General features: G+C 58.7%; 1 protein-coding gene across 1 annotated transcript in view; it reads left to right on the forward strand.

Annotated features, from left to right (window-relative positions):
• The window catches only part of MUC5AC (mucin 5AC, oligomeric mucus/gel-forming), a 54,376-nt gene that overhangs the window by 25,573 nt on the left and 13,865 nt on the right, over positions 1-14,938 (forward strand). Inside the window, exon 31 of the mRNA XM_075092519.1 lies at positions 317-14,887. Within this exon, the coding sequence (XP_074948620.1) occupies positions 317-14,887 (14,571 nt within the window). The remainder of the gene's footprint in view (positions 1-316; positions 14,888-14,938) is intronic.

The raw sequence follows: 14,938 nt of genomic DNA on the forward strand, positions 1-14,938 counted from the left end.
AAAAATGTGATTTCCCCCACCCCCAATGCGTACAAATTAGGCTTAAGACTTATTGCAGCACTTTGTAAAGGATAAATGGCATTCTCTTAGGAAGAAACAGTTCCAAGTACATCAGTATGTTAAATTGGTGGGTCATGGATTTTCTTCTCTACTTCATATTACATTACAGGTACACTAAACTGATGCACAATTTACAGGCTCACAAAGTAAGAAAATTATCTAAGGAAAAATTTCAGCCAATTTAATGTAATAAAAAAGAGAAAATCCACAGGAATTTAATCGAAGTTTTGTGGTCTCTTCTTTTTCTCTTTCACAGTGTCACCAACTACATCAGTATGCGTTCATGAAGTCTGTGAGTGGTCAGAATGGTACGACGGAAGTCTGCAAACCCCTGGCTACGATGGTGGAGATTTTGAAACCTTTAATGATTTGAGAGCTAAAGGTTATGAAGTCTGTAAAACTCCAAGGGATGTTCAATGCAGAGCAGAGAAATTCCCTAATATACCACTGGAAGACCTTGGCCAAAATGTAGAATGCAGTACAATATCTGGGCTTATATGTTACAACAAAGATCAAATTTCAAAAATGTGCAACAATTATGAAATCAGAATCTTATGCTGTGTTTTTGAACCATGCTCCTCCACAACACATTTCAGCATGTCAACACCAATCACAACTGCAGCTACGAGCACAGAACCACCAAATCCAACTGAAGAAATTAGATCATTTTCAACCACTACAACATCATCAGTTTCTACAACTTCTGAAAGTACAACATTCACACCATCAGTGACTAAAAAAAGAACCACAACCACAACCGAAACAACAACACCTGTCACCACCTCTCATTCAACACCTAGTAGTTGCACTGAAGAAGAATGTTACTGGTCAATGTGGTATGACGTCAGTTACCCAGGATCTGGATACAATGATGGAGATTTTGACACAATAGAGAAAATTGAAAGTAAGGGATACAAAGTATGTGAAAACAGACAGGAAGTTGAATGCAGAGCAGTAAGGTTCCCTAACACACCATATCAACTCCTGGAGCAACATATAATATGTAATACAGAAGAAGGGTTGATATGCTACAATAAAGATCAATTGCCACCAATCTGTTACAATTATGAACTAAGATTTAAATGCTGTGAAAATCGAACAGTACTGTGCAACTCAACTACAGCTCTCCCAACAACGACACAAATCTCACACACAACAATGCTGACTACAGGAATTCTAAGTACAATATCCACAAAAGAGACAACACAACACTTGCAAACAAAACCAAAGACAACTGCAATACCAACAACACCACCAAAAACAGAACACATTAATAGACCAACATCAAAACCGACAACACAAACCCAAAAAGAAACAGAAACAACAATGAAAAACTCCACCACAGTCACGACCTCCACCTCCACGTCCTACTCCCCCACCACCCTGCCCACCTCCTCAGAAACCACATCGCAAACCTACACCAGCACCACCAGCCCCACGACGACACCTACCCCCTCCTCCACCAGCGTGACCTCCACCACCACACACTCCACTACGCCCTGTGAAACCGAGGAGTGCTCCTGGAGCGAATGGTTCGACGTCGACTTCCCCTCCTCGGGGCCCAGCCAGGGAGACTTTGAAACCTACCAGCACATCCGGGCCGCCGGGAAGGAACTCTGTCAACGTCCAAAGGAAATCGAGTGCCGGGCGGAGGACTACCCCGAGCTTCCCATCCAAAACGTCGGACAGGTCGTGCAGTGCGACGTCCACTTTGGGCTGGTGTGCAAGAACGAGGACCAGACTGGCAAATTTAAGATGTGCCTCAACTACAAGATCCGCGTCCTCTGCTGCACACTTCAGAACACTTGCCCAACCACCCTGCCGACCACCACCAGCCCCACCACCACCACCACCACCACCAGACCAACCAGCACCGCCCCAACCTCCACCACAGTCACGACCTCCACCTCCACGTCCTACTCCCCCACCACCCTGCCCACCTCCTCAGAAACCACATCGCAAACCTACACCAGCACCACCAGCCCCACGACGACACCTACCCCCTCCTCCACCAGCGTGACCTCCACCACCACACACTCCACTACGCCCTGTGAAACCGAGGAGTGCTCCTGGAGCGAATGGTTCGACGTCGACTTCCCCTCCTCGGGGCCCAGCCAGGGAGACTTTGAAACCTACCAGCACATCCGGGCCGCCGGGAAGGAACTCTGTCAACGTCCAAAGGAAATCGAGTGCCGGGCGGAGGACTACCCCGAGCTTCCCATCCAAAACGTCGGACAGGTCGTGCAGTGCGACGTCCACTTTGGGCTGGTGTGCAAGAACGAGGACCAGACTGGCAAATTTAAGATGTGCCTCAACTACAAGATCCGCGTCCTCTGCTGCACACTTCAGAACACTTGCCCAACCACCCTGCCGACCACCACCAGCCCCACCACCACCACCACCACCACCAGACCAACCAGCACCGCCCCAACCTCCACCACAGTCACGACCTCCACCTCCACGTCCTACTCCCCCACCACCCTGCCCACCTCCTCAGAAACCACATCGCAAACCTACACCAGCACCACCAGCCCCACGACGACACCTACCCCCTCCTCCACCAGCGTGACCTCCACCACCACACACTCCACTACGCCCTGTGAAACCGAGGAGTGCTCCTGGAGCGAATGGTTCGACGTCGACTTCCCCTCCTCGGGGCCCAGCCAGGGAGACTTTGAAACCTACCAGCACATCCGGGCCGCCGGGAAGGAACTCTGTCAACGTCCAAAGGAAATCGAGTGCCGGGCGGAGGACTACCCCGAGCTTCCCATCCAAAACGTCGGACAGGTCGTGCAGTGCGACGTCCACTTTGGGCTGGTGTGCAAGAACGAGGACCAGACTGGCAAATTTAAGATGTGCCTCAACTACAAGATCCGCGTCCTCTGCTGCACACTTCAGAACACTTGCCCAACCACCCTGCCGACCACCACCAGCCCCACCACCACCACCACCACCACCAGACCAACCAGCACCGCCCCAACCTCCACCACAGTCACGACCTCCACCTCCACGTCCTACTCCCCCACCACCCTGCCCACCTCCTCAGAAACCACATCGCAAACCTACACCAGCACCACCAGCCCCACGACGACACCTACCCCCTCCTCCACCAGCGTGACCTCCACCACCACACACTCCACTACGCCCTGTGAAACCGAGGAGTGCTCCTGGAGCGAATGGTTCGACGTCGACTTCCCCTCCTCGGGGCCCAGCCAGGGAGACTTTGAAACCTACCAGCACATCCGGGCCGCCGGGAAGGAACTCTGTCAACGTCCAAAGGAAATCGAGTGCCGGGCGGAGGACTACCCCGAGCTTCCCATCCAAAACGTCGGACAGGTCGTGCAGTGCGACGTCCACTTTGGGCTGGTGTGCAAGAACGAGGACCAGACTGGCAAATTTAAGATGTGCCTCAACTACAAGATCCGCGTCCTCTGCTGCACACTTCAGAACACTTGCCCAACCACCCTGCCGACCACCACCAGCCCCACCACCACCACCACCACCACCAGACCAACCAGCACCGCCCCAACCTCCACCACAGTCACGACCTCCACCTCCACGTCCTACTCCCCCACCACCCTGCCCACCTCCTCAGAAACCACATCGCAAACCTACACCAGCACCACCAGCCCCACGACGACACCTACCCCCTCCTCCACCAGCGTGACCTCCACCACCACACACTCCACTACGCCCTGTGAAACCGAGGAGTGCTCCTGGAGCGAATGGTTCGACGTCGACTTCCCCTCCTCGGGGCCCAGCCAGGGAGACTTTGAAACCTACCAGCACATCCGGGCCGCCGGGAAGGAACTCTGTCAACGTCCAAAGGAAATCGAGTGCCGGGCGGAGGACTACCCCGAGCTTCCCATCCAAAACGTCGGACAGGTCGTGCAGTGCGACGTCCACTTTGGGCTGGTGTGCAAGAACGAGGACCAGACTGGCAAATTTAAGATGTGCCTCAACTACAAGATCCGCGTCCTCTGCTGCACACTTCAGAACACTTGCCCAACCACCCTGCCGACCACCACCAGCCCCACCACCACCACCACCACCACCAGACCAACCAGCACCGCCCCAACCTCCACCACAGTCACGACCTCCACCTCCACGTCCTACTCCCCCACCACCCTGCCCACCTCCTCAGAAACCACATCGCAAACCTACACCAGCACCACCAGCCCCACGACGACACCTACCCCCTCCTCCACCAGCGTGACCTCCACCACCACACACTCCACTACGCCCTGTGAAACCGAGGAGTGCTCCTGGAGCGAATGGTTCGACGTCGACTTCCCCTCCTCGGGGCCCAGCCAGGGAGACTTTGAAACCTACCAGCACATCCGGGCCGCCGGGAAGGAACTCTGTCAACGTCCAAAGGAAATCGAGTGCCGGGCGGAGGACTACCCCGAGCTTCCCATCCAAAACGTCGGACAGGTCGTGCAGTGCGACGTCCACTTTGGGCTGGTGTGCAAGAACGAGGACCAGACTGGCAAATTTAAGATGTGCCTCAACTACAAGATCCGCGTCCTCTGCTGCACACTTCAGAACACTTGCCCAACCACCCTGCCGACCACCACCAGCCCCACCACCACCACCACCACCACCAGACCAACCAGCACCGCCCCAACCTCCACCACAGTCACGACCTCCACCTCCACGTCCTACTCCCCCACCACCCTGCCCACCTCCTCAGAAACCACATCGCAAACCTACACCAGCACCACCAGCCCCACGACGACACCTACCCCCTCCTCCACCAGCGTGACCTCCACCACCACACACTCCACTACGCCCTGTGAAACCGAGGAGTGCTCCTGGAGCGAATGGTTCGACGTCGACTTCCCCTCCTCGGGGCCCAGCCAGGGAGACTTTGAAACCTACCAGCACATCCGGGCCGCCGGGAAGGAACTCTGTCAACGTCCAAAGGAAATCGAGTGCCGGGCGGAGGACTACCCCGAGCTTCCCATCCAAAACGTCGGACAGGTCGTGCAGTGCGACGTCCACTTTGGGCTGGTGTGCAAGAACGAGGACCAGACTGGCAAATTTAAGATGTGCCTCAACTACAAGATCCGCGTCCTCTGCTGCACACTTCAGAACACTTGCCCAACCACCCTGCCGACCACCACCAGCCCCACCACCACCACCACCACCACCAGACCAACCAGCACCGCCCCAACCTCCACCACAGTCACGACCTCCACCTCCACGTCCTACTCCCCCACCACCCTGCCCACCTCCTCAGAAACCACATCGCAAACCTACACCAGCACCACCAGCCCCACGACGACACCTACCCCCTCCTCCACCAGCGTGACCTCCACCACCACACACTCCACTACGCCCTGTGAAACCGAGGAGTGCTCCTGGAGCGAATGGTTCGACGTCGACTTCCCCTCCTCGGGGCCCAGCCAGGGAGACTTTGAAACCTACCAGCACATCCAGGCCGCCGGGAAGGAACTCTGTCAACGTCCAAAGGAAATCGAGTGCCGGGCGGAGGACTACCCCGAGCTTCCCATCCAAAACGTCGGACAGGTCGTGCAGTGCGACGTCCACTTTGGGCTGGTGTGCAAGAACGAGGACCAGACTGGCAAATTTAAGATGTGCCTCAACTACAAGATCCGCGTCCTCTGCTGCACACTTCAGAACACTTGCCCAACCACCCTGCCGACCACCACCAGCCCCACCACCACCACCACCACCACCAGACCAACCAGCACCGCCCCAACCTCCACCACAGTCACGACCTCCACCTCCACGTCCTACTCCCCCACCACCCTGCCCACCTCCTCAGAAACCACATCGCAAACCTACACCAGCACCACCAGCCCCACGACGACACCTACCCCCTCCTCCACCAGCGTGACCTCCACCACCACACACTCCACTACGCCCTGTGAAACCGAGGAGTGCTCCTGGAGCGAATGGTTCGACGTCGACTTCCCCTCCTCGGGGCCCAGCCAGGGAGACTTTGAAACCTACCAGCACATCCGGGCCGCCGGGAAGGAACTCTGTCAACGTCCAAAGGAAATCGAGTGCCGGGCGGAGGACTACCCCGAGCTTCCCATCCAAAACGTCGGACAGGTCGTGCAGTGCGACGTCCACTTTGGGCTGGTGTGCAAGAACGAGGACCAGACTGGCAAATTTAAGATGTGCCTCAACTACAAGATCCGCGTCCTCTGCTGCACACTTCAGAACACTTGCCCAACCACCCTGCCGACCACCACCAGCCCCACCACCACCACCACCACCACCAGACCAACCAGCACCGCCCCAACCTCCACCACAGTCACGACCTCCACCTCCACGTCCTACTCCCCCACCACCCTGCCCACCTCCTCAGAAACCACATCGCAAACCTACACCAGCACCACCAGCCCCACGACGACACCTACCCCCTCCTCCACCAGCGTGACCTCCACCACCACACACTCCACTACGCCCTGTGAAACCGAGGAGTGCTCCTGGAGCGAATGGTTCGACGTCGACTTCCCCTCCTCGGGGCCCAGCCAGGGAGACTTTGAAACCTACCAGCACATCCGGGCCGCCGGGAAGGAACTCTGTCAACGTCCAAAGGAAATCGAGTGCCGGGCGGAGGACTACCCCGAGCTTCCCATCCAAAACGTCGGACAGGTCGTGCAGTGCGACGTCCACTTTGGGCTGGTGTGCAAGAACGAGGACCAGACTGGCAAATTTAAGATGTGCCTCAACTACAAGATCCGCGTCCTCTGCTGCACACTTCAGAACACTTGCCCAACCACCCTGCCGACCACCACCAGCCCCACCACCACCACCACCACCACCAGACCAACCAGCACCGCCCCAACCTCCACCACAGTCACGACCTCCACCTCCACGTCCTACTCCCCCACCACCCTGCCCACCTCCTCAGAAACCACATCGCAAACCTACACCAGCACCACCAGCCCCACGACGACACCTACCCCCTCCTCCACCAGCGTGACCTCCACCACCACACACTCCACTACGCCCTGTGAAACCGAGGAGTGCTCCTGGAGCGAATGGTTCGACGTCGACTTCCCCTCCTCGGGGCCCAGCCAGGGAGACTTTGAAACCTACCAGCACATCCAGGCCGCCGGGAAGGAACTCTGTCAACGTCCAAAGGAAATCGAGTGCCGGGCGGAGGACTACCCCGAGCTTCCCATCCAAAACGTCGGACAGGTCGTGCAGTGCGACGTCCACTTTGGGCTGGTGTGCAAGAACGAGGACCAGACTGGCAAATTTAAGATGTGCCTCAACTACAAGATCCGCGTCCTCTGCTGCACACTTCAGAACACTTGCCCAACCACCCTGCCGACCACCACCAGCCCCACCACCACCACCACCACCACCAGACCAACCAGCACCGCCCCAACCTCCACCACAGTCACGACCTCCACCTCCACGTCCTACTCCCCCACCACCCTGCCCACCTCCTCAGAAACCACATCGCAAACCTACACCAGCACCACCAGCCCCACGACGACACCTACCCCCTCCTCCACCAGCGTGACCTCCACCACCACACACTCCACTACGCCCTGTGAAACCGAGGAGTGCTCCTGGAGCGAATGGTTCGACGTCGACTTCCCCTCCTCGGGGCCCAGCCAGGGAGACTTTGAAACCTACCAGCACATCCGGGCCGCCGGGAAGGAACTCTGTCAACGTCCAAAGGAAATCGAGTGCCGGGCGGAGGACTACCCCGAGCTTCCCATCCAAAACGTCGGACAGGTCGTGCAGTGCGACGTCCACTTTGGGCTGGTGTGCAAGAACGAGGACCAGACTGGCAAATTTAAGATGTGCCTCAACTACAAGATCCGCGTCCTCTGCTGCACACTTCAGAACACTTGCCCAACCACCCTGCCGACCACCACCAGCCCCACCACCACCACCACCACCACCAGACCAACCAGCACCGCCCCAACCTCCACCACAGTCACGACCTCCACCTCCACGTCCTACTCCCCCACCACCCTGCCCACCTCCTCAGAAACCACATCGCAAACCTACACCAGCACCACCAGCCCCACGACGACACCTACCCCCTCCTCCACCAGCGTGACCTCCACCACCACACACTCCACTACGCCCTGTGAAACCGAGGAGTGCTCCTGGAGCGAATGGTTCGACGTCGACTTCCCCTCCTCGGGGCCCAGCCAGGGAGACTTTGAAACCTACCAGCACATCCGGGCCGCCGGGAAGGAACTCTGTCAACGTCCAAAGGAAATCGAGTGCCGGGCGGAGGACTACCCCGAGCTTCCCATCCAAAACGTCGGACAGGTCGTGCAGTGCGACGTCCACTTTGGGCTGGTGTGCAAGAACGAGGACCAGACTGGCAAATTTAAGATGTGCCTCAACTACAAGATCCGCGTCCTCTGCTGCACACTTCAGAACACTTGCCCAACCACCCTGCCGACCACCACCAGCCCCACCACCACCACCACCACCACCAGACCAACCAGCACCGCCCCAACCTCCACCACAGTCACGACCTCCACCTCCACGTCCTACTCCCCCACCACCCTGCCCACCTCCTCAGAAACCACATCGCAAACCTACACCAGCACCACCAGCCCCACGACGACACCTACCCCCTCCTCCACCAGCGTGACCTCCACCACCACACACTCCACTACGCCCTGTGAAACCGAGGAGTGCTCCTGGAGCGAATGGTTCGACGTCGACTTCCCCTCCTCGGGGCCCAGCCAGGGAGACTTTGAAACCTACCAGCACATCCGGGCCGCCGGGAAGGAACTCTGTCAACGTCCAAAGGAAATCGAGTGCCGGGCGGAGGACTACCCCGAGCTTCCCATCCAAAACGTCGGACAGGTCGTGCAGTGCGACGTCCACTTTGGGCTGGTGTGCAAGAACGAGGACCAGACTGGCAAATTTAAGATGTGCCTCAACTACAAGATCCGCGTCCTCTGCTGCACACTTCAGAACACTTGCCCAACCACCCTGCCGACCACCACCAGCCCCACCACCACCACCACCACCACCAGACCAACCAGCACCGCCCCAACCTCCACCACAGTCACGACCTCCACCTCCACGTCCTACTCCCCCACCACCCTGCCCACCTCCTCAGAAACCACATCGCAAACCTACACCAGCACCACCAGCCCCACGACGACACCTACCCCCTCCTCCACCAGCGTGACCTCCACCACCACACACTCCACTACGCCCTGTGAAACCGAGGAGTGCTCCTGGAGCGAATGGTTCGACGTCGACTTCCCCTCCTCGGGGCCCAGCCAGGGAGACTTTGAAACCTACCAGCACATCCGGGCCGCCGGGAAGGAACTCTGTCAACGTCCAAAGGAAATCGAGTGCCGGGCGGAGGACTACCCCGAGCTTCCCATCCAAAACGTCGGACAGGTCGTGCAGTGCGACGTCCACTTTGGGCTGGTGTGCAAGAACGAGGACCAGACTGGCAAATTTAAGATGTGCCTCAACTACAAGATCCGCGTCCTCTGCTGCACACTTCAGAACACTTGCCCAACCACCCTGCCGACCACCACCAGCCCCACCACCACCACCACCACCACCAGACCAACCAGCACCGCCCCAACCTCCACCACAGTCACGACCTCCACCTCCACGTCCTACTCCCCCACCACCCTGCCCACCTCCTCAGAAACCACATCGCAAACCTACACCAGCACCACCAGCCCCACGACGACACCTACCCCCTCCTCCACCAGCGTGACCTCCACCACCACACACTCCACTACGCCCTGTGAAACCGAGGAGTGCTCCTGGAGCGAATGGTTCGACGTCGACTTCCCCTCCTCGGGGCCCAGCCAGGGAGACTTTGAAACCTACCAGCACATCCGGGCCGCCGGGAAGGAACTCTGTCAACGTCCAAAGGAAATCGAGTGCCGGGCGGAGGACTACCCCGAGCTTCCCATCCAAAACGTCGGACAGGTCGTGCAGTGCGACGTCCACTTTGGGCTGGTGTGCAAGAACGAGGACCAGACTGGCAAATTTAAGATGTGCCTCAACTACAAGATCCGCGTCCTCTGCTGCACACTTCAGAACACTTGCCCAACCACCCTGCCGACCACCACCAGCCCCACCACCACCACCACCACCACCAGACCAACCAGCACCGCCCCAACCTCCACCACAGTCACGACCTCCACCTCCACGTCCTACTCCCCCACCACCCTGCCCACCTCCTCAGAAACCACATCGCAAACCTACACCAGCACCACCAGCCCCACGACGACACCTACCCCCTCCTCCACCAGCGTGACCTCCACCACCACACACTCCACTACGCCCTGTGAAACCGAGGAGTGCTCCTGGAGCGAATGGTTCGACGTCGACTTCCCCTCCTCGGGGCCCAGCCAGGGAGACTTTGAAACCTACCAGCACATCCGGGCCGCCGGGAAGGAACTCTGTCAACGTCCAAAGGAAATCGAGTGCCGGGCGGAGGACTACCCCGAGCTTCCCATCCAAAACATCGGACAGGTCGTGCAGTGCGACGTCCACTTTGGGCTGGTGTGCAAGAACGAGGACCAGACTGGCAAATTTAAGATGTGCCTCAACTACAAGATCCGCGTCCTCTGCTGCACACTTCAGAACACTTGCCCAACCACCCTGCCGACCACCACCAGCCCCACCACCACCACCACCACCACCAGACCAACCAGCACCGCCCCAACCTCCACCACAGTCACGACCTCCACCTCCACGTCCTACTCCCCCACCACCCTGCCCACCTCCTCAGAAACCACATCGCAAACCTACACCAGCACCACCAGCCCCACGACGACACCTACCCCCTCCTCCACCAGCGTGACCTCCACCACCACACACTCCACTACGCCCTGTGAAACCGAGGAGTGCTCCTGGAGCGAATGGTTCGACGTCGACTTCCCCTCCTCGGGGCCCAGCCAGGGAGACTTTGAAACCTACCAGCACATCCGGGCCGCCGGGAAGGAACTCTGTCAACGTCCAAAGGAAATCGAGTGCCGGGCGGAGGACTACCCCGAGCTTCCCATCCAAAACGTCGGACAGGTCGTGCAGTGCGACGTCCACTTTGGGCTGGTGTGCAAGAACGAGGACCAGACTGGCAAATTTAAGATGTGCCTCAACTACAAGATCCGCGTCCTCTGCTGCACACTTCAGAACACTTGCCCAACCACCCTGCCGACCACCACCAGCCCCACCACCACCACCACCACCACCAGACCAACCAGCACCGCCCCAACCTCCACCACAGTCACGACCTCCACCTCCACGTCCTACTCCCCCACCACCCTGCCCACCTCCTCAGAAACCACATCGCAAACCTACACCAGCACCACCAGCCCCACGACGACACCTACCCCCTCCTCCACCAGCGTGACCTCCACCACCACACACTCCACTACGCCCTGTGAAACCGAGGAGTGCTCCTGGAGCGAATGGTTCGACGTCGACTTCCCCTCCTCGGGGCCCAGCCAGGGAGACTTTGAAACCTACCAGCACATCCGGGCCGCCGGGAAGGAACTCTGTCAACGTCCAAAGGAAATCGAGTGCCGGGCGGAGGACTACCCCGAGCTTCCCATCCAAAACGTCGGACAGGTCGTGCAGTGCGACGTCCACTTTGGGCTGGTGTGCAAGAACGAGGACCAGACTGGCAAATTTAAGATGTGCCTCAACTACAAGATCCGCGTCCTCTGCTGCACACTTCAGAACACTTGCCCAACCACCCTGCCGACCACCACCAGCCCCACCACCACCACCACCACCACCAGACCAACCAGCACCGCCCCAACCTCCACCACAGTCACGACCTCCACCTCCACGTCCTACTCCCCCACCACCCTGCCCACCTCCTCAGAAACCACATCGCAAACCTACACCAGCACCACCAGCCCCACGACGACACCTACCCCCTCCTCCACCAGCGTGACCTCCACCACCACACACTCCACTACGCCCTGTGAAACCGAGGAGTGCTCCTGGAGCGAATGGTTCGACGTCGACTTCCCCTCCTCGGGGCCCAGCCAGGGAGACTTTGAAACCTACCAGCACATCCGGGCCGCCGGGAAGGAACTCTGTCAACGTCCAAAGGAAATCGAGTGCCGGGCGGAGGACTACCCCGAGCTTCCCATCCAAAACGTCGGACAGGTCGTGCAGTGCGACGTCCACTTTGGGCTGGTGTGCAAGAACGAGGACCAGACTGGCAAATTTAAGATGTGCCTCAACTACAAGATCCGCGTCCTCTGCTGCACACTTCAGAACACTTGCCCAACCACCCTGCCGACCACCACCAGCCCCACCACCACCACCACCACCACCAGACCAACCAGCACCGCCCCAACCTCCACCACAGTCACGACCTCCACCTCCACGTCCTACTCCCCCACCACCCTGCCCACCTCCTCAGAAACCACATCGCAAACCTACACCAGCACCACCAGCCCCACGACGACACCTACCCCCTCCTCCACCAGCGTGACCTCCACCACCACACACTCCACTACGCCCTGTGAAACCGAGGAGTGCTCCTGGAGCGAATGGTTCGACGTCGACTTCCCCTCCTCGGGGCCCAGCCAGGGAGACTTTGAAACCTACCAGCACATCCGGGCCGCCGGGAAGGAACTCTGTCAACGTCCAAAGGAAATCGAGTGCCGGGCGGAGGACTACCCCGAGCTTCCCATCCAAAACGTCGGACAGGTCGTGCAGTGCGACGTCCACTTTGGGCTGGTGTGCAAGAACGAGGACCAGACTGGCAAATTTAAGATGTGCCTCAACTACAAGATCCGCGTCCTCTGCTGCACACTTCAGAACACTTGCCCAACCACCCTGCCGACCACCACCAGCCCCACCACCACCACCACCACCAGCCCCACCACCACCACCACCACCACCAGACCAACCAGCACCGCCCCAACCTCCACCACAGTCACGACCTCCACCTCCACGTCCTACTCCCCCACCACCCTGCCCACCTCCTCAGAAACCACATCGCAAACCTACACCAGCACCACCAGCCCCACGACGACACCTACCCCCTCCTCCACCAGCGTGACCTCCACCACCACACACTCCACTACGCCCTGTGAAACCGAGGAGTGCTCCTGGAGCGAATGGTTCGACGTCGACTTCCCCTCCTCGGGGCCCAGCCAGGGAGACTTTGAAACCTACCAGCACATCCGGGCCGCCGGGAAGGAACTCTGTCAACGTCCAAAGGAAATCGAGTGCCGGGCGGAGGACTACCCCGAGCTTCCCATCCAAAACGTCGGACAGGTCGTGCAGTGCGACGTCCACTTTGGGCTGGTGTGCAAGAACGAGGACCAGACTGGCAAATTTAAGATGTGCCTCAACTACAAGATCCGCGTCCTCTGCTGCACACTTCAGAACACTTGCCCAACCACCCTGCCGACCACCACCAGCCCCACCACCACCACCACCAGACCAACCAGCACCGCCCCAACCTCCACCACAGTCACGACCTCCACCTCCACGTCCTACTCCCCCACCACCCTGCCCACCTCCTCAGAAACCACATCGCAAACCTACACCAGCACCACCAGCCCCACGACGACACCTACCCCCTCCTCCACCAGCGTGACCTCCACCACCACACACTCCACTACGCCCTGTGAAACCGAGGAGTGCTCCTGGAGCGAATGGTTCGACGTCGACTTCCCCTCCTCGGGGCCCAGCCAGGGAGACTTTGAAACCTACCAGCACATCCGGGCCGCCGGGAAGGAACTCTGTCAACGTCCAAAGGAAATCGAGTGCCGGGCGGAGGACTACCCCGAGCTTCCCATCCAAAACGTCGGACAGGTCGTGCAGTGCGACGTCCACTTTGGGCTGGTGTGCAAGAACGAGGACCAGACTGGCAAATTTAAGATGTGCCTCAACTACAAGATCCGCGTCCTCTGCTGCACACTTCAGAACACTTGCCCAACCACCCTGCCGACCACCACCAGCCCCACCACCACCACCACCACCACCAGACCAACCAGCACCGCCCCAACCTCCACCACAGTCACGACCTCCACCTCCACGTCCTACTCCCCCACCACCCTGCCCACCTCCTCAGAAACCACATCGCAAACCTACACCAGCACCACCAGCCCCACGACGACACCTACCCCCTCCTCCACCAGCGTGACCTCCACCACCACACACTCCACTACGCCCTGTGAAACCGAGGAGTGCTCCTGGAGCGAATGGTTCGACGTCGACTTCCCCTCCTCGGGGCCCAGCCAGGGAGACTTTGAAACCTACCAGCACATCCGGGCCGCCGGGAAGGAACTCTGTCAACGTCCAAAGGAAATCGAGTGCCGGGCGGAGGACTACCCCGAGCTTCCCATCCAAAACGTCGGACAGGTCGTGCAGTGCGACGTCCACTTTGGGCTGGTGTGCAAGAACGAGGACCAGACTGGCAAATTTAAGATGTGCCTCAACTACAAGATCCGCGTCCTCTGCTGCACACTTCAGAACACTTGCCCAACCACCCTGCCGACCACCACCAGCCCCACCACCACCACCACCACCACCAGACCAACCAGCACCGCCCCAACCTCCACCACAGTCACGACCTCCACCTCCACGTCCTACTCCCCCACCACCCTGCCCACCTCCTCAGAAACCACATCGCAAACCTACACCAGCACCACCAGCCCCACGACGACACCTACCCCCTCCTCCACCAGCGTGACCTCCACCACCTGTAGTCCTAACTCTAATTGCCAAACTACCTTGCCCAGCACTACTAGCGTTACCACTGTTACTACTACATCTGTACCATGCTGCACCAACACTTCTTCTACCATTGTTTCACCATGTTTCTGTAAAGTTCAGGATGAAATTTTTTCACCTGGTTAGTTAATTTTCTTTTATCTTTATATATGTCTCATCTTTACTGCTTAGT

The sequence above is a fragment of the Phalacrocorax aristotelis genome, chromosome 5 (assembly GCF_949628215.1).
Source record: "Phalacrocorax aristotelis chromosome 5, bGulAri2.1, whole genome shotgun sequence".
NCBI lineage: Eukaryota > Metazoa > Chordata > Aves > Suliformes > Phalacrocoracidae > Phalacrocorax > Phalacrocorax aristotelis.